This window comes from Schistocerca gregaria, chromosome 1 (genome assembly GCF_023897955.1).
Source record: "Schistocerca gregaria isolate iqSchGreg1 chromosome 1, iqSchGreg1.2, whole genome shotgun sequence".
Lineage (NCBI taxonomy): Eukaryota > Metazoa > Arthropoda > Insecta > Orthoptera > Acrididae > Schistocerca > Schistocerca gregaria.
The window spans coordinates 579296042-579316353 of NC_064920.1; the positions used below are offsets into that span (position 1 = coordinate 579296042).

Here is a 20312-nt window from a genome sequence, read left to right on the forward strand (position 1 = left end):
CTGCTCCCACAAGTGGCCTTGCTGTGATAGGACAGGACATGACTGGACTACTATCTACTCTTGTAAGCTGGCTTGCACTCAAGCCTCAGTAGTGAGCATCTGGCCAGGTCACAAACAGTATTGGAAAGGGAAGGGGAAGGAAGGGAAGGAGGAATCAGAACAGGACAGCTCAGCATGATAAACTATTGTTAACAAATCTATTTTACAGCTGCTAATAGTTCTACAGGCATGTATTGCTTCATGGTGGCAAATTTATTTCCTAAAAATGTTGCATTGATAAAAAATGTCAATGAAATGAAACTTACATTTGTTTTAATTGGTGAGGCAAACAATGTGGTGCAGCTAAGTATGAAACATGATATTTGTTACAATTGATGCAGCCTTGTGATAATATTGTTTTTGGATAAGTTTAAACTAATATCAACACGTATTTCATGATTATTTTATTCGCACATTAAAACATTGACATGGCTCCAAATATATCATTAGGGATTTAAAGTTATGTTGGACTTCTGCAAAGAGAATAATGAAACTGGGGAATGTTTTAAGGTCACGAAAGACTGTTCTTTTCTATTTCAAGAAGTTTGCAGGAATTGGGAAGGGACTTACGAAAGGAAGAGGAGGCTAATTTGAAGCTAAGGAATTGCTTGGAGGGGTTGACAGCAGAATAGTGTTTCCATTCTAAGGATCATAGAAATTTTGACAATTGTCAACATTGATGGTGTTCTGAGTTTTGTGGAATGTCAGGAGGAAGTTTTCGGGGGATGTTTCACATGTGGAATGTCATCTAGACAGGTTGTGGCCACTATGTAATATTGATTAGGGGACTCACGGGGGGGGGGGGGGGGGGGGGGTGTATGTCTGACAGATATTGGTGGGCGTTGGTACTCCAATGTGGGAGTAGGATGTTAATAAATTGAAAGACTTTCCAAAGTTGTGTCTGAAGTGTTCTTCCTCATATTGGAAATCAAGGGTTTCCAGTAACTTGATGACATTTAAATGCTTGTGGTTTCAGAGTAGCTGTATCTTGCAGAGGGAGCAGAGATGGTTCAGGGATGCCTGTGACAGAGATTTTCTGCTTTTCTATTATTAGTTTAAAGAGGGTTAGCCATTGATAGATTCTGAAGATTCGAAGGTCATTATGGAAGATGGTATGACTTCCAAAGAGAAGGTTTTGTATGTGTGGTCCTTTGAAAAGGGCTTTCCATGGATTAGAGCAGACATGTTCACAGAGCAGCTATGTCTGTATGAGTAGTTGTAGTTGCTCGCCCCCAGAGAATTGCACTAATGGTAAAATGGGATGATCAGATGTTGTCATGTAGTGCAGGGGAAGTGGAAACTGTGTGCTGTTTTCAGAGGAATAACCATGTATTAGGTTCCCCATAGCCTTAGACATGAGTGTATATACAAGCAGTTCTGTGCTTAAAGTTGAAGTAGCTCATTTTAATTCAGTGGAAAGCATTATGATGGCCTGGCTCGTAACTTTTTAATGGAGTTCAAGCACACCAACATCAATTTACAACACATCAGTGTAGGATGCCTACCTATAGTTAGAACGTACAGACCTAAGGCATGATAAGTTTTGTAATAAAATAATTGTAGTAGACTTGTACAGAAAATTTTACGCAGCATGCCTATCCATGACTTTACAAGTTTTCAGCTACAATTATGTTGACGTTTGGTCTACGTACTTATGTGAGCAACTTTTCTCTGCAATGTGGAAAATGAAATCTACCCACAGAAACTTACAGGCAGACTTCAGTTTAAAATCTTGCCTTCAAATTAGCAGTGTTCAGAAATGGTATCAGACATTGATGCTTTGGTGAAAAGCAGAACAAGTAGTATTCATTGACACCCAGTGTTTTTATGTTTGACATTTGAATAAAATAGTCACGAAATACAAGTGTACATCAATTTAAACTTCATCTGATAATGGCATTCGTCATAAGACTCTATGAATCACAAGAAATATCAGGTTCCATGCTTAAGTACACCATGTTCTTTGCTTAACCAATTACAGAAATGTAAGTTTCATTTCATTGTCAATTCTTGTCAATGTAACTATCTAAGAAAATAAATATGTCACAAAAGGCAATAGTTAGACACTGCGAAGCACATCGGAACTAACACTAGTAGTGGAGCTACCTTGCTCTTACTCCTCCTTCCCCTCCCCACCCATTCACCTGCCATTGTTTGTTAGCTGGTCAGTTGCTCACAAACCTGAATTACACAATATTTAACGAACATGATGTGGAGCTAAGTTTTAGGTACATAGGGATTCTTTTCTGAACAGACATGCGTGAAGCACGGATTCAGGATGGGATTGTCACATGCCAAGGTGGGTATGACAAGGGATTGAGCAATAGGGGCTCTAGCCACAGGGAATTCAGTTGGTTGATGAAAGTGAGAGGAGAGGGAGACTTGGTCGTCTGATGGAAATGCGATTAGGTGGATAGATGATGGGGTTGATAAGCAACTCAGAATACAATTAACCTCTAAGTTTATTTCCTAATCTCAAGTTACAGAATGACTTCCCTTGCTGAAGTGCCTCCACACTAAAGCAAACAAAAAACACTCACTGAAACTCTGATATGAATTTTGAGATCACAAGAACCCTTGCAACTATCCAACTTGTTCTCATCGACTTCAGCCAAACACTGGTTGCCTCCATCTGTGACTGCTTCTTGTCTAACATGTACTTTCTACTCTGCAAGAACTCTGACTGACTGTATTTCCATACAGCTCTTCTACTTGTTTCACCGATGACTGGGTACATGTTTCTGACTCCCCTGTGGATACCTAGTCCGGTTGTTTTGTTCGCTTATCCTTCAACCCCACCAGCGTCAGAGGCTACACATCGCCTTATTCGGTGCTTGGTGCAATTATATTCAGATATCTTTCAGAGGCTCAGTGGAGGGGTTAGGAAGCTGTTCCCTATAAGATAGTGACCTGTGTCCTAACACTTTCATTGGATTCTTACGACATAACATATCTCCCGCCACAAACTCAGTGGTTATGTGTGTGTGTGTTCTGCTTATATGAACGTGTGTTTCTCCATCGTTAAAAGAAGAACATTTGGCTGAAAGCTGTCGTGTATAGCAGTCTTTTTGTTGTAAATAATTAATGGAAAATCTTATATAAAGATGTGAAACAAATACTAACAAAGAGATAGAGGGGCTGGCCAGTACTTACCTCAGCTCAGTACAGCCGATAGATACACAAAAAACAACTGAAAATTTAAGTTCCTAGCTTTCGGAATAAATGTTCCTTCATCAGGGAGGAGAGAGGGGAAAGAAAGGGAAGAAAGGAAAGTGGATTTAGTTACTCACAACCCAGGTTATGAAGCAACAGGGAAAGGAAAACAGGGAGGGTAGCAAGGATGGAGGCATGGTTGTCAGAGGGAAGCCAAAGATATTCTACTGTAGGTACTGTGCCAGCTTCAAACCAAACAGGATGCATACAGAAGTAAAGAGGTATATAGTATAAAGATGTAGGATGAAAAGATGCATGAATGGCTAAAGAGGAAAGGGAAAGAGGATAATACTGAAGAGTAAATGGGAGTGAGGATGTTTAACATAGGTTCAGTCCAGGGGGATGGCGGGATGAAAGGATGTGTTGGAGTGCAAGTTCCCATCTCCGCAGTTCAGAGGGACTGGTGTTGGGTGGGAGAATTCAAATGGCACATACGGTGTAGCAGGTTCCTAGGTCCCTAGAATTATGCTGGAGGGCATGCTCCGCTACTGGGTATTGGACATCTCCTAGGCGGACAGTTCGTCTGTGTCCATTCATGCGCTCAGCCAGTTTAGTTGTTGTCATACCAATGTAAAAGGCTGTGTAGTGCAGGCATGTCAGCTGATAAATGACATGTGTGGTTTCACATGTGGCCGTGCCTTGAATTGTGTATGTTTTACCAGTAGTGGGGCTGGAGTAGGTGGTTGTGGGGGGATGCATGGGGCAGGTTTTGCAGCGGGGTCGGTTACAGGGGTAGGTACCGCTGGGTAGAGAAGGTAGTCTGGGAATATTGTAGGTTTTAACAAGGATGTTATTGAGGTTAGGGGGGGGGGCGACGAAAGGCAACTCTGGGTGGTGTGGGGAGAATTTTGTCAAGGGATGATCTCATTTCAGGGTTTTTTTCCATGGCTTCAGCTGTCTCAAATTTGGTTCCTTTCAATACAAATTTCACTTTCAAAAACAGAAGACTATCACATGGAGCAAATTTGGAGAGTAGAATGGATGTTACAACACAGAGATCCCATGCTTAGCCAGGAACAACTTGACAGACAACAGGTTCTTCGGAACCATTTCTGAACAAACTTTTCTTATGTGAAAATTTGTAGGATTGTTTCTTTGTCAATTCTTATAGTACCAGCAATCACATGAATACTCAACCGCTAGTCTTTTCAGATTAAATCTCCACTCCTTTCAATGTTTTCGCCCATTTTTATTGTTGATGATTTCCCTAATGCCTTAAATGCGACTCATTTTCAATCTCTTCTCATCCCTTTTTCAACCACTTAATCCACTCAGAAATCTGAGTGTGTGAAAGATGGTCATCACCAAACCTTTGTTTCAATAAAGAATGGATGTCTAGCTGTCTTTCCAAGTTTCACTCAAAATTTCACATTAATCTGATGCTCTTTCAAAATTTTTGCCAGGCTATGGACACACACAGACACACAGCTTGACTGATGGGTTGGCGCATGGATGAATAGCAGGAGTGGAGAGAGAGGTGTAACATGATTCAGCAGTGTAGTGTTTTTCCTTCTGTTAAAAAATCTGTCTGGCTATTTTTTAGCCAATGCCATCAGTTACACTAATGCCGTAATACATACAGAGTGTACATAAAATCTGAGAACACTTTCAGTTATTTATTGCACAAGAACCAAACATTGTACAGATATCATACATATGTTATTTTGAAGAGAAACCCTGAAAGTCCCCCCTCCCCCCCCCCCCTTTTATGTATATGTCTGGTAATTTGCCAATAGTCGGTGCTAGTCACATATGTGGCGAGTTCAGGTGCAGAGCGAGCTTTGTGTGTGTTGGAGTTCGACAAAAACAACTGTGCTACAGCTATTCAACGGATGTTTAGAACCAAGTATGGTAAGAAACCACCAATAAGTAAAGCCATTTTCTACTGGCACAACAAATTCGTTATGACGGGTTGCTTGTGCCTGGCAAAGAGAAGCGGACGAACCAGTGTGAGTGAAGTGAATGTGGAGCACATACAAGAGACATTCATAAAGAGTCCAAAGAAATGAGGGTGTTGTGCATCATGTGAACTCGAAATGGCTCCAGTGACAGTATGGAAAGTTCTGCAACAGAAGCTGTCTGTGAAACCATTCAGATTGGAGCTAGTGCAGAAGTTCTGGAACAGAAGCTGTCTGTGAAACCATTCAGATTGGAGCTAGTGCAGAAGTTCTTAGATGACAACAAAGACAAGCGTTTTGAGTTTTGTTCACAGTTTGCAACAACTGAATGAGGGTGGGGATGGCATCATTGATTGCTTAATTTTTAGCGACGAAGCCACTTTTCGCACTAATGGGAAAGTGAACAGGCATAATTGTTGAATCTGGGGTACAAAGCATCCACACGAATGCATTAAATTTGAGTATGAGTCCCCAAGGTAAATGTTTTTTGTGCCTTGTCACATCAAAAACTGTATGGGCCATTCTTACTCACCGAGAGCACTTTCACTGGATATTCTTACTTGGACATGTTGCAGCAATGGCTGATGCCTCAAATTCAATCGGACTCTGTTCATCTTTCAGCAGGATGGGGCGCCATCCCATTTTCATCTTGAAGTTTGTGGGTACATGAACATGGAGGTGCTGCATCAATGGATTGGCCGCGCTGTAGAAGGGGACAACATGTTTCATGAAATGGCCTCCCCTGTCACCAGATCTCACTCTGTACGACTTTTTTCTCTGGGGACACATTAAAGATATGATGTATGTATCGCCTCTACCACATGATGCAGCAGAGCTCCGAGAGAGAATAGGAGAAGTGACTGCCACAGTCGTTGATGGCATGCTGGGACGGGTATGGCAAGAATTCGATTACCTTATTGATGTCTGCCAGGTCACTCATGGTTTGCATATTGAATGTTTGTGAAAAAACTTCCAGAGTTTCTCTTCAAAATGCAATATGTATGACATCTGTACAGTGTTCAATTCTTGTGGAACAGTAATTGAAAGTGTTCCCAGACTTGATGTACAGCCTGTATCTTTAACTGAAACTTAGTCACCGTGTGCAGTTAAGTTCTACTTTAAGGAACCTGTCACTTCTAACCTACCGTGATATTCCATTTACTACAATGGAGATGTCCTCTTGGTCTTCCAATGGTAGTACCAAATCTTCCACTTACTACAACAAAGGTTCTATTGCCCTTTCTTAATTCCCGTAGTCTTTTTTTGGTAACCCACTTCTTTTACGCTGTTATACAAAGAAAATTCCCTTCACATTCATGAGATACCGCATGTTTCGTTATAAATATTAGTGTTATTTCCTATTTAGGAAAATGTTAATGTTAAGTTCTTTCTGGTGCAATATCATTTAAAATGTCTTGACTAGACTAACTACACATGCAGCCCTTTCTTAAATTTGCTAGGTATTGAAAAAATGAAAATAAGCTTGAGTACTCATACTACAACTAACCTAACCATCCTTAGAAAAATACCAACCACATTGTCATTGAGAAAATTCCAAACAGTAGATATTCCTGTGCACAAAACCTGTACTATTTTGATGTTACCACTCCGTAGAAAACAGCACAAACTCTTATCAGTTATCACTGCTCAATAAATTAAACCTATGAAATCCAACCATAAATATGAATAAAATTATATACTAGTAATCATAATATAGAAACTTGTCAGAGGATTGACGCAATCTTTAATTTAGAACATATCTCTCATAGCAAAAGATTCTCATAGGATGTCCTTCTTCCTCCAACACCCCTAATATTAGCATTTCCTTTTCTGATAAAATGTTCTATATGAGCTGCATTTCAACCAGTAAATTGGTACTTCCACTTAACAAAGAAAAGGGTATTAAGCCATCAGTAATTATTTGCAGGCTTTCCACAGGTCTCCACTCCTTTACACTTCACCAATATGCACCACTATTGCTGTTCACACATTAAAGGGTATAGTATATGTGGGTTTTAAGGGAGAGGGTAAGGAATCATTCCAATCCCGGGAGCGGAAAGACTTACCTTAAGGGAAAAAAAGGACAGGTATACGCACGCGCCCACACACACACACACACACACACACACACACACACACACACACACACACACACACACACACACACACACACAAATAATTTTGCATGTTGTGTGCTAAACATTTCTTTGATCTTTCCAGTAATGGAATTGGCTAGCACCATTGCCTTGGAGTCTAGCGTATTGATAACCAGGCAAAAGGTCCTTCATATAGTGGACATAATTGTTCTACTACTTCCTGACTTTTTATGCTATTCCTATGGCTGTTCCTGTGTTCACATCATTTCTTCCATTTTGCTCCTTCCGTGACCAAACATTCTTTTGTGTTTGTTGTTTGTATTTGTGTGTCAGGTCAATACAGAGGCCAGTTTACCCATTTGGGGAGTGGTTTTCCTTCAGGTTTATGTCCTACTACCTCTCCAGGGGCCAATTTCATAACTGAATGTGTCATTTCATTTAGCACCCTCTCAAGTTCCTCAATTAACTTCATGCACTTTGAAAGCCTTTTTGCAGAATAGGTTCTGCAAAGTCAACCTAGTTCACGCATAATTCCTCAGGATTTTCTTGCAGATTGTATGTCAAAATCAATATATGGTGTACATTTTGCCGAGCTAAAATGGTTTGAATATCTATGCAGTGAGCTGAGATCTGTAACTGAAATACAAGTTTTGGTTTTCCCTGCATTCTAAAATAATGATACCTCATTGTGTCTATTACAATATTTGCTTTATCCCTTTTTAAAAGGTATAGTTTCACCAATGCCAATTAATATTCAACCATCACAAAAAAATGTATGCCTTTCCTCTGCAGCTGTGAGGCAGTGGACCAAACAAATTCACAGTCACAAGATCCCAAATGTCTTCTGGTACTATTGGATATAAAGCAATTCCAAATTGAGATTCATTAAAGGGTAATGCAGATCAATTCTCCTTCTATTGCTGTACTTGTGAATATATCTGTTACTCTGAAACTCAGATGGGTTATTGAAAACAAATTTCATAAGTGAGTTAATGTTCTGTACAGCTTGGGTTAATGTTCTACGTGCTTATAGTGCTACCTGCAAGATGTGTGTGTGTGAATCACACACACAAATGTAATTCCTTTCCTGTCAAAAGGATAGTTGCTACTCGCCACGTATCAGAGATGCTGAGTCGCAGATAGGCACAGCAAAAATACTGTCAGAAAGTGAGCTTTCGGCCAACAAGGGCTTCTTTGAAATTTGGCAGCATAGACACACAAACAAGCAGGTGTGCATGCCATGACTGTTATGGGAATTTACAGCATATTGCAAGAAGAGTTCCCACCTGCTCAATTAAGAAAAGCTGGTGTTGGTGGGGAGGAAACTGATGGCATAGGCTGTAAAGCACTCATTGAAATGAAGAATGTCGTGCTCGGTGGCTTGCTCAGCAACGGTGTGATCCAGCTGTTTCTTGCCCACACTTTGTTAGTGGCCATTGATGCAGACAGATAACCTGTTGTTTGTCATGCCCACATAGGAAACAGCACATTGGTTGTAGCTTAGCTTGTAGACCACATGACTGGTTTCACAGGTAGCCTTGCCTTTGATGGGGTAGGTGATGTTTGTGATCAGACTGGTGTTGGTAATGGGGGGAGGATGTTTGGAACAGGTCTTTTATCTGGATCTATTATAGGGATATGAACCATGAGGCAAGGAGTTGTGAGCATGGATTGTTTGAGGATGGACAAGAATATTGTGTAGGTTTGGTGGGTGGCTGAATATCACTGGGGAATGCGTGGGAAGTGTCTTGGGTAGGACATTTCTCATTTGAGGGCAAGATGAAAGGTAGCTGAAACCCAGGTGGAGAATGTAATTCAGTTGCTCCAGTCCTGGGTGGTACTGACCCGTGAGGGAAATGCTCCTTTGTGGCCAGACAGTGGGACTTTGGGAGGTAGTGGGTGATTGAAACGATAAGGCATTGTAGATCTATTAATCTGTGAAGGCCTCAGTGAGAGGGACTGCTCTTCACTGCAGATGTGATGACAGCAGGTGGCTTGGCTGTATGAAAGGGACTTCTTGGTATGGAATGTGTGGTAGCTGTCAAAGTGGAGGTATTGCTGGTTTTTGGTAGGTTTGACATGGACAGAGGTACTTGAGGTGGAGGTCAACATCAAGGAAAGTGGCATGCTGGGTTGAGTAGGACCAGGTGAAGCGAATGAGAGAGAAAGTGTTGAGGTTCTGGAGGAACTTGGATAGGGTGTCCTCACCCTCGATCCAGATCACAGAGATGTCATCAGTGAATCAGAACCAGGTGAGGGGTGTTCAGGAAGGATTCCTCTGGATGGCCCATGACTAGGTTGGTACAGGATGGTGGCCATAGCCGTATCCCAGCTTTGTTTATAGGTAATTCCTTCAAAGGAGAAGTAATTGTGAGGGAGGATTTAGTTTATCATGCTGACTGGGAAGGAGATGGTTGGTTTTGAAATCGTTAGGCATAGGAAAAGGTAGTGTTCAATAGCAGTAAGACCATGAGCATTAGGGATGTTAGTGCAATGGGAGATTTCATCAAGAGTCACAAGCAGGTCACCATGTGGTAAAGGAAGAGGAACTGTGGAGAGTCTGTGGAGGAAATGGTTGGTATCTTTTATATCGGAGGACAGGTTGTGGGTAATAGGCTGAAGGTGTTGGGCTACAAGAGCGGAGATTCACTCGATGGAAGCCCAGTAACTGCCACAATGGGGCATCCTGGGTGGTTGAGTTTGTGGACTTTAGGAAGCATGTAGGAGGTATGAGTGTGGGTAGTGGCAGGGGTGAGGAGAGAAATGGATTACTCAGAGAATTTCTGAGACGGGCCTAAGGATTTGATGAGAGACTGGAGATCCTTCTGGATTTCTGTAATGGGTTCTCTGTTGAAGGGTTCATAGGTGGACGAATCTGACAGTTGGCAGAATCTTTCTGTCAGGTAATCCTTGTACTTCAAAACAGCAACAACAGTGATGTCTTTGTTAGCAGGTAGGATTATAAGATCAGGATCAGTTTTTGCAGATGTAAGGTTAGGTTGCATGTTGAGGGGTTTTGGAAAATGATGGTGAGGCAAGGAAGAAGGTTAAGAAAGTTCTGGGAAGTTAACAGGAGTTGATTAGGGGGCAGTGGGAGTGATCACACTTGTATGGAGGAATGAAATGAGTCAGATAGGGTTTAATATTGGTTTCTGGTTGAGTCTGATTGGTAGGGTTCGTGGCGAATGTTTTGCACTGTAGGGACCGGGAGAAGGAGAGGTTTTTAAGAATTCGTGCATGATACAATTCAGAAGTGAGGCAAAAAGTGAACCCTTTGGAAAGGACTGATACTTCTGCGGGGCTATGTCACTTGGAAGAAAGGTTCATGACTGTTTCAGGTCTGTTTAGGTTCTGGTTTCTGTGTGGTGGTGGTGGTGGGAGGGAGTTTTTGAGGGTGGGGTAAATGTTGTAGGTCTGTGAGACAGTATTTGTAAGCTATGAGGGAAAGTGAGAGAGGTTTAGCGGTCATTGTAAAGGTGGTGAATATAGGTAGTCCAAGAAGGGAGTAGGAAGTGAACAGGGTGGAGGGTTTTTTGAGGTGGTGCTGTGCATGTAGCTCTAGTTCCTGTAGAACAAGAGTTTGTCTGTTTGAGTTCCAGGAACTTGAAATTGCACAGCAGAAGAATTTTGTGGGTGGAGAGAAGGTATTGCATGGAAGTTTGGGACTGACTGATGTGGTTTTGCAGGACTATGTTGGTGAGGATTAAGGATCAGCGGAATCTGAACAGATGAAGTCATCTTGGAAGGAAGGGTGGCAGCCGGAGATGGTAAGAGATTCCATAAACCGAGTAATTACTTACAAACCATATGTGGTGTTGGGTTCTGGCCAGGAATAACAAAACTTTTGTGTATTGTCACAGATGGAAGGAGCAGGGATCCATGGTGGTGGATAAAAAGGTATAAGAAAACGTAAATAACGTAAAATTATGTGCAAAAAAATTCGTAAAAAAAACCTGTAAAAATACACCCAAACACTAGATTAAATCAAGGGATTAGGCCGATAGTGTAAGGCAAAAATCAAATAAAATTGGCATAAAGGTACAGTGAGACAAAAATAAATACAAAGATTTTAATGTGGGGTGCTGGTCTGTGGGTGAATAAGTGAAGAAAAGGGATGGCAAATGTGACTACATTGGGTGAAGTTAGTAGGTGAGAACTGGAATAGAGAAGAGAAGGAGTGGGGGGATGCGGTGGGGTTGGTAGGATGAGATACAAATTCATGTAGCTCAGGAAGGGTACGGGAAATAACATGCAGAAATATGTGAGAGTGACACGGGAAGCATGATCAGTTTGCAGATATAGGATTAATGCTATCTGTGGGAATAATGTGGGACTTGAGATGCTGTACCAACAATTAGCATGGTCTTACAGCTGTCTGTTGAGCACTGCCGAGATAGTTTATAAGTGTGCCTCATAATTAAAGAGTGCAGTTCAATTTGTAAGGTGACAAGAGAAACACAGGAAAGAAGAGAAAGCAGGGTGGACACTGAGTATAGTTACGCATTAGAAAGTAGCAACAAAGGAAAACAGCACTGGGTTAGGATGGAAGAAAAACTGCCAGACAAAAACAAACAATGGAAAATCCAATATAGAATGTAGCAATATTAGTTGCTATGTACCGTAGTTGCATAGTCACAGGTTGGCACAACAAAAAGACTGTAGGAAACTAAGCTTTAAGCCACCAAAGCCTTCTAAAAAACACACACACACACACACACACACACACACACACACACACACACATCAGTGTTGAACCTTGCCTGACTCAGTTCAGCCCTCCATCCAACACCATGATCCACCCTCACTGTCACCAAACCATCCCTGTTAATGTTCCAGAATTTCTTAACTTCAGACCTTGCCTCTTCATCATTCCCTAAATCCCTCAACATGCAAGCTAACCTTACTTCCACAGAAAGAACCACAACCCACCATCTAAAAACTGATTCTGACCTTATAATCCTATCTGCTGACAAAGGCTCCACCACTGCTGTTTTGAACCACCAGAATTAACTGCTAGAATGACTCCACCAGCCGTCAGATTCATCCACCTACAAATCCTGCCACAATGACCCTATTCCAAAAATCCAGCAAGATCTCCAGTGATTCCTCAAATCCTTAGGCCCATCCCAGAACCTCTCCCCGCTGTCTATATCTCTCCTCACCCCTGCTATTCCCCACGCTTCTATATGCTTCTTATGGTCCATAAACTCAACCACCCAGCTACCCCTTTCTGGCAATTACTGGCCCCCAATGAGAGAATGTCTGCTGTTGTAGACCAGCACCTTCAGCCTATTACCTGCAACCCATCCTCCTATATAAAACATACCAACCATTTCCTCCACCGACTCTCCACAGTTCCTCTTCCTTTACCACAAGGTGACCTGCTCGTCGTTACTGACGACGCCTCCTGTTACACAAACATCCCTAATGCCCATGGTCTTATGGGTATTGAACACTACTTTTTCCAACACCCGATGAACCAAGCGAGGTGGCACAGCAGTTAGCACACTGGACTAACATTCAAGAGGACGACGGTCCAAACCCGCATCTGGCCATCCTGATTTAGGTTTTCCATGATTTCCCTAAATCACTCTAGGCAAATGCTGAGATGGTTCCTTTGAAAGGGCGCAGCCGACTTCCTTCCTTATCCTTACCTATTCTGGTTGGACCGTTGACCTCACTGTTTGGTCCCCTCCCCCAAATTAACCAACTAACCAACCATCACCTATCCCGTCTAAGGCAAGGCTACGTGTGAAACCAGTCATGAGGTCTGCAAGCTAAGCTGTAAACACAGTGCTGCATTCTACATGGGCATGACAACCAAGCTGTCTGTCCCTGTGAATGGCCACCAACAAACTGTGGCCAAGAAACAGTTGGATTAACCTGTTGCTGAGCTCATCACCAAACATGATGTTCTTTATTTCAGTGAGTGCTTCACAGCCTGTGCCTTCTGGATCCTTCTCAACACCACCACCTTTTCTGATTTGCGCACGTGGGATCTCTCCCTGCAATATATCATACGTTCCCATAATCCTCCTGGCCTCAACCTTCATTAATCATTGTCCTTACCCATCTAGGCCTCCCTGTTCCCATTCCTGCTATCCCCCCCCCCCCATGCCACTCCTAACTCCCTCCCCCCCACCCGGTTGCCTCTCATCATGCGCTGCTGGTCACAATCTGGCTTCAGCTGACGGAGACCGTGGTCTTGTGTGTGTGTGTGTGTGTGTGTGTGTGTGTGTGTGGTCTAATTTCAAATAAGGCATTGTTGACCAAAAAGCTCGTTTCCATCAGTCTTTTTGTTGTATCTACCTGTGACTCAGAATGTCCACTATATGGTGAGTAGGAACTATCCTTTTCTAAATATTGTTACATTACATCCTGGATTTGCCACTGTTTAATTAATTTCTGTTGTACAATGAATACTTTTTAGCTAAGTTAGTGGTTTCTCCAGAATACTATCCTATGAGGCTTCAGTGAATGAGAATGTGCAAAGTGTATTAACTTCCTGACTTCTGAATCCCCAAAGTTGGCAATTATATGAGGCGTGTTTTTTAAGTAAGGTCCATTTGAACATAAGTCACAATGAACGGTTATTCAAAAAAGTAAATTTATTTTCAGAAAGTACATATTTCACACTATTTTTGACATAGTTACAAAGTTTGTTCAAACATGTATCATACCTCTCAACTAATTTTAAAATGCCCTCTTCATAAAAACTTGCTGCCTGCTCCAATAACCAAGAGTTCACTGCCATTTTCATGTCGTCGTCATTGTAATGGTTGCCACTGAGGTGTTGTTTGAGATGGAGGAACGGATGGCAATTGCTCAGCGCAAGATCAGGACTGTAGTGTGGGTGGTCTAAAACTTCCCAGCCAAAACTGTCCAATAAATCGTGTGTCTGACCTGCAGTGTGAAGTCTTGCATTGTCATGGATAAGGACTATTCCCTTTGTCAGCATGCCGTGTCTTTTGTTTTGAATCGCCCTGAGTAGCTTTATCAGGGTTTGGCAGTATGCTTCTGCATTGATAGTGGTTTCTTGTTGCCTGAAGTCGACCAACAAAACATCATGTCTATCCCAAAACACCGATGCCATGATCTTGCGCTGGGACAGAGTCTGTTTGGCCTTCACCTTTACAAGTGTGTGTGTGTGTGTGTGTGTGTGTGTGTGTGTGTGTGTGTGTGTGTGTGTGTCCATTCCATGCTCTGTTGCTTCAATTGGGGCGTGATATGCGAAACCCATGTTTCGTCTCCAGTTACAATCTGACTCAAAAAGCCGTCACCTTCTTCGTGATAACAAGTCAAGAACTTCATCGCACACTCAAATCTTTGGTTTTTGTGGTCCTCTGTTAGAAGTTTCAGGACCCAACAGGAGCACAGTTTCCTAAACTTTAGGTGTTCAGAAACACTGTTGTAAAGCTGTGATCTTGGCACGTCAGGAAACTTGTTTGAGAGACCTGTTATTGTGAAGCGCCTGTTCTCACGAATCCTCGCTTCAACTGAAGCCACCAAATCATCTGTAATCAAAGAAGGGCGACTGGAGCGGTCCTTATCATGGATGTTGTCACAGCCATCTTTGAATTCTCGTACCCACTTGCTCACTTTGCTTTCACTCATAACAGTATCACAATATACTTCGCAAATCTGTTGATGAATTTCCGATGCAGGCACTTTCCTTACTGACAAAAACCATATCGCTGAGTGAACCTCACACACGGCGGGCGAGTTGATAGTCTTAGACATTTTGAAAGCACAGAACAGAACCGTACAGGTTCGCTACAGAGCTGGAACTGAGCACAGTTGTTCCCGAGGCATGCCAGTACACGACACACGCGTTCGTTGCAGTATGCATGCAAACTACTAGTGTCTACAACAAAACAGGCCCTACTTAAAAAACACACCTCGTACTTATGACAAAAGTAACAGAACAAATATTTTAGCAGGTTTAGTATATGGTTTTTCCTCTTTAAGTTTTCATCAATATGCAGTCGAAGGACTAACTATTTTATACCCTGTTTATTACCTATTGTTGGTGTCTAGCATAATGTCTGCCTCTGTAGCTAAGTGGCCCGCAAGTTTTTCCTTGGTGAGAGGACTGTGAGGTCAATTGAGGACCTGCTCGATCAATTAGTAGTGGTTCCCAGATCAAGAAATGGAGCGGTGTGCTGACCACAGTCACCTCTATACTGCTTCTGATGACACCATTGGCAGAGGATGACACAGCAGTCTGTCGGATCCAGTTGGCTTGTCTAGGGCCAGAATGTGGAACTTAGCTTTTACTTTATACTAATTTAATAGGAGGAGAGATATTTTTGACCTTTTATTTTAAAGTTTGCCCATTTATGCAAAGACCATTTAGTAACTTTTACAAGAACTTATTTTTCTATTTTCTCTGTTGATATGTCTTTTCTTGGATTCAGAACAATAGTTGTGTCATCTGCAAACTGGAATAATTGTGGCTCCTGATTCAAATAAAGATGACAGATTATTAACCTAAAGCAGCAGTAGTGGCCCAATGAGCAAATGCGGAGGACTGTCATTGTAATTTCTCCCCAAGCAGATGATATGGCATCCTCTTTTGTATTACTTGAAAAGCATAGGTTAACTTAGCACAGTCTGTTTTCTTTTTTACATAAGAACAAAACCAGGCATATGTGGAACTACGTGTCTCATTAAAAAAACTTAATTTCTTTTATAAGATATTATGATTGATACAATCAGATGCCTTCAGTAAGTCGCAGAAGATCCCAGCTAGTGATATTTTGTGATTTAATGATTTTATTATGTGCTCAGTAAATGTATATACAGCCAACTCACTAGAGTGGCCACTTTGAAATTTGAAATGTGAATGTCTAGAAATCATATTAATACGTAGGTGGGTGACAACTCTGGAGTATGTTATCTTTCTAAAAAATTTGGAAAATAATGTAAGGAGTTACACTGGGCGGTACTGATTGATGTATTGGATGTCATCCTTCTTGTAGGGAAGCCTAACAATGCCATATAGTAATTTATTTTGGAAAACACGTAAGTGACAAAGAATGTTGTATATCACGGGGCCACAACTATTTAGTACCTTATTAGACACATTATCCACCCTATATGAACTTAAGTATTTTGGATATGGGTGTGAGGTTAATTTTTATTTCACTAAATGTCCTCTGCATTGCGCCTTCCAGTATACTGTTAAAAACTAAATCATAAAAAATACTGCTACACATGAACTGTCTTTTACAATGCTTCTGTTTTCTTTAGTAACAATATCATCATCTTCTATGACTTCTTTCTGTATCTCTCTTAAAATCATTCCATTTTGATTGATTTTACTGTCTGATCTGCCAGTTTCTGACAAGTTGGATATAATTGTGGCTTTTTTACATTTCTTGATATGTCAAAGTACTACATTATTTATAATATGAGTATTTCTGGCTTTTTACTTGTTCTTTTGTACAAGTCCTTTTTTTCCTTGTGAGAAGCTGATACATGATCCAAGGTTTCTTTAAAGGCTTCCCACTATGACATTTAATTATATTTTTAGGAAAACTATTTTAACAATGAACACAAACCTATTGAGAAATATAAATGTGTTGATTAAACTCCACCTCAGTGAGCATTTTTTAAACTTTAATAAAGTATGCTGTAGTTCTGTCATTACTCAGTCTCATTATTTTCTTAGAGTGTTTCTAAACTATATATAGATCTAAGTTACATGATGTTATAGTGCATCAGGATCTGAAATCCATTTATTGTAGGGTAGGAATGAATAGGTTTAACTTCTGCTTATTGTTTGAAATGTCTTGAGGAACTCTTGTAGGGAAATTTGTGTGTGATATTAAATTATAAGTGGCTAAAAGCACCTTTAGATCACTTTTTCTGTCAGATTTCTTCAAAAAAAATACATTAAAATCACCACAAATTAATAGTCCATTCCGTTTGCATCTCCTACAAAAGCCCTTGACATTGGGGGAAAATACTGAGAAATTAGAAGTGCGAATTGTTGGAACATCCACTCTACACTGCAGATTTGTGTCCTCTTACTTCCAGATACTCTCAAAGGTGAAGAAATTTATGGCTACAAAAAGTTTTGATTTCAGTGAAGGCATTTTTCTGCTCTTTCAGAATTGCATTTCAGGGATAAACTGTAGAAAAAATGCCTTGACCTAAAAGGATTATATAAAATATTCAGTGAGTTTTTAAACTAAAAGAACACCCTTTCTCATAAGCAAATTGAGAAATTTCACCTTGCTCTCATAATGTATCTATGTATTGCTAAAGTTTATAGATTTTGTAGATATCTGTCTTTTCAACAGTTGGTGAACTGTCGTGCCTACTCCATTTTTTCTATATTTGGTTTAAAGAAATAATTTTTACACATGTGGATAGACACCAGACTCTGGAGTACATAATAGACAACTGTAAAGTGCTGCTAGTGTTAAAGAATGGAACTGAGCTTTTGTATCACTGGTCTGTTGACAAAAAATATCTTGTCATTTTATCTCAGTGTTGAGAATCTTACTTGTAATGCCTGGGGATGTGACTCAGTTGATACATGCCAGAATGCAAATATGAAGGTTCAAGGCTTTTTGTTTGTCATTTATCATTTATTTCACATCTGTCAGTGACTAATTAAAGTAAAAAATGCCAAGTTGTGCTGTGGTTTGGAGTCCACAGTAAACTGTGGGCCTGCCTATAACTGGCTGGCTGTGTTGGTTCATAGGTCATAAACACACCACCTGCAATAGGGTCATGACTAGTAAAGCATTGTGGTGTTCAGACCAGTCTTTGGGTTGATGATAGCTTTATCTTAATGCATGGGGAAAAAATTTGTCTATGTGTAACTGTATTTTCAATTTGTTAATGTACACAAAAATTAAAAAGTGAATAAACTTTTCAGTTGTGTTCATCTTAACATTTTTCAGTGAAGCTGACTTGGAGAATTTTCTGAACAATCTTTACAGTCATTCAAGCAATGGCGAAGTAGGTGGCAACCGTTCTGATCAAGGTCGCAGCCGTCGCAAAGGAAGAAAAAAGAAGTGAATCTTTAGCTAACAAAATGTGATTTTTTAAAAATGTGTATGACTTATGTGCTTTACAATTGTGAGACCACTTTAATGTGGATTTATTCAGCTTTGGATTTATTAGAAAAATAACACACACTAAAGTAGTGATAATAGTTTCACTATTTACCATTGCATACGCCTCACATGAATGACTTCAGACAGTGTTCTTGTTTTTATATAAATAGGAATTGAAAATAGATTCCATTTGTGCTCTGACTGGATCACTGTAGCTAACAAAAACATTCAAAAGCCTAAATTTGATATTTGTTCAAGGTTCTACAGCTTAAGCATCCTCCCTGATGAGAAATGAGGAACAGTGACAATAGCTTTATTATGAAGGGTAAAGTGCAAGAACATACACACTACCCTACCTTTAGCACAATGAAACATGCTGCATAAAATATTTTTTTCATTCTTTGTAAGCGGTTTATTTTGTTCCTTTGTTTGCCACTTGTTTTGTGTAGGGGATAAAATACTTCAGATACTGATGTTGCATTTGCAACTGTGTACCTAATCCATTTTCCTTTTGACTCAGTCTGTCTTTCATTTGCCTTGGTATTGAATACTCATATCTCTATTCAAAATCTTGTAAGGGTCTTTTTTCTTTTGTTTTCTCACTTATGTAGTGACAGTAATAATTTTCTTTATTGAAATGAAACTGAGAGATATGAGAAAATGTTTGTGTTCATGATAATTTATCGTGTTTGTATATGACTGCAGAAGTTTCATTTCTTGCTAATAATGATTTTAAAGCTTCCTAGACGTGTGTTACATTAACATTTTGTCATAAGGAGTTTTATTACTGTAAAAGACCCATCAACAGGAGGGAACAACAAACACTTTCAGTCTATCTGCTAGTTCTTCTTAATTAAACTATATTTGCCAAGTAACATAATTAGAGTGGAAATGTTCATTTTTCTATGGCATAATGAGATTTCCTCTTCAACTTTGGATAATGTATGATTTTGTACACTCTTATTTTGCTTTCTTGTACATTCACTAGCTTTGGCTTGTACTTCAGGATTTCATATGCAAATTTAATCTTTCGGTTATATTATGTTAAGAAAGAGTAGTTGGTGATACAAACTTTTCTAAAAAAGTCAGTTTAAATTTGTTTTTGTTATATTTGTGACGCAATTTTTTCAAAAAGTGGATACACTGATATAAAAGGAGCAGATTTTTACTAGAAACCAAACTATCTTTGCAGTATTGTAGATTTTGGCATGACTTAGAGCCCAAGGTATTTAGCTTATTTTCTCTTGTTTTAGTAATGAGAAGAATCACTTCTATCAATCGACATATTAAGTTCAACGCTATACCTACCTGAGGAGCTATGAAAGATATCCACATGACTGATGTAATGGTAGACAATTTACCATCTCCTCGTTACACTTAAGTGTACGTTTTCTGTTCTTAAATCCTGCATCGGCAGTGTAATATGTTGAAAAATCAAGAGGCTTACACATATGAAGCAGATATAATTGCCTTTGTAAAGCTATATATTTACCCAATAAAGCAGAATTTTATAGGAGCATCCTTTATTGAATAAAGACATTCTGCTTAGTTATGTGTGGTTCCAATTATCTTATTGAAAGGAGATTGAGGGATTCTTTCTCTGGCCTGACCCTTGCTGAGTTGTATCACACATATTTGTGAAATGAATGAATTATTTAACAGTATTTAACTTTATTTACTCTCCTGAATTAGATGAGAGAGAGTTTTAAGTACCATACAGCCCTAGTGCTGAAATTTGCAATGTTGTGCACTTTTGAGGTTGTGAAGATTTGGTGTAATGAAAGTGGTTTAGTTTGTATGTTCACATATTGTAATCCCTGGCACCCAGAAAGGAGTAAAACCTTGAGTACTGAGGAAGGGCTGTGTTTCTGTGGTGGTGACTAATGTATTTCATTCCTTAAAAATCCTATTTGTTTCATTTCTTTGATAAAAAAAAGTATCCAGACAATTATTTTAGTGTTACATCAAAAAATTAGTGGTATTACTTAGAAGTT

The 20312-nt window shown here is 40.0% G+C and overlaps 1 protein-coding gene across 2 annotated transcripts in view; it reads left to right on the top strand.

Annotated features, from left to right (window-relative positions):
• LOC126356870 (uncharacterized) overlaps nt 1-19870 on the top strand; it is a 161632-nt gene extending 141762 nt beyond the window's left edge. Inside the window, exons 10-11 of one of the 2 annotated variants that reach the window (XM_050007404.1) lie at nt 10933-11013; nt 18163-18239. In XM_050007404.1, the coding sequence (XP_049863361.1) occupies nt 10933-10978 (46 nt within the window). In that variant the 3' untranslated portion in view covers nt 10979-11013; nt 18163-18239. Of the gene's footprint in view, nt 1-10932; nt 11014-18162 lie in introns of both variants that reach the window. The other variant, XM_050007403.1, reaches the window with a different exon arrangement.
• Nucleotides 19871-20312: the final 442 nt, after the last annotated feature.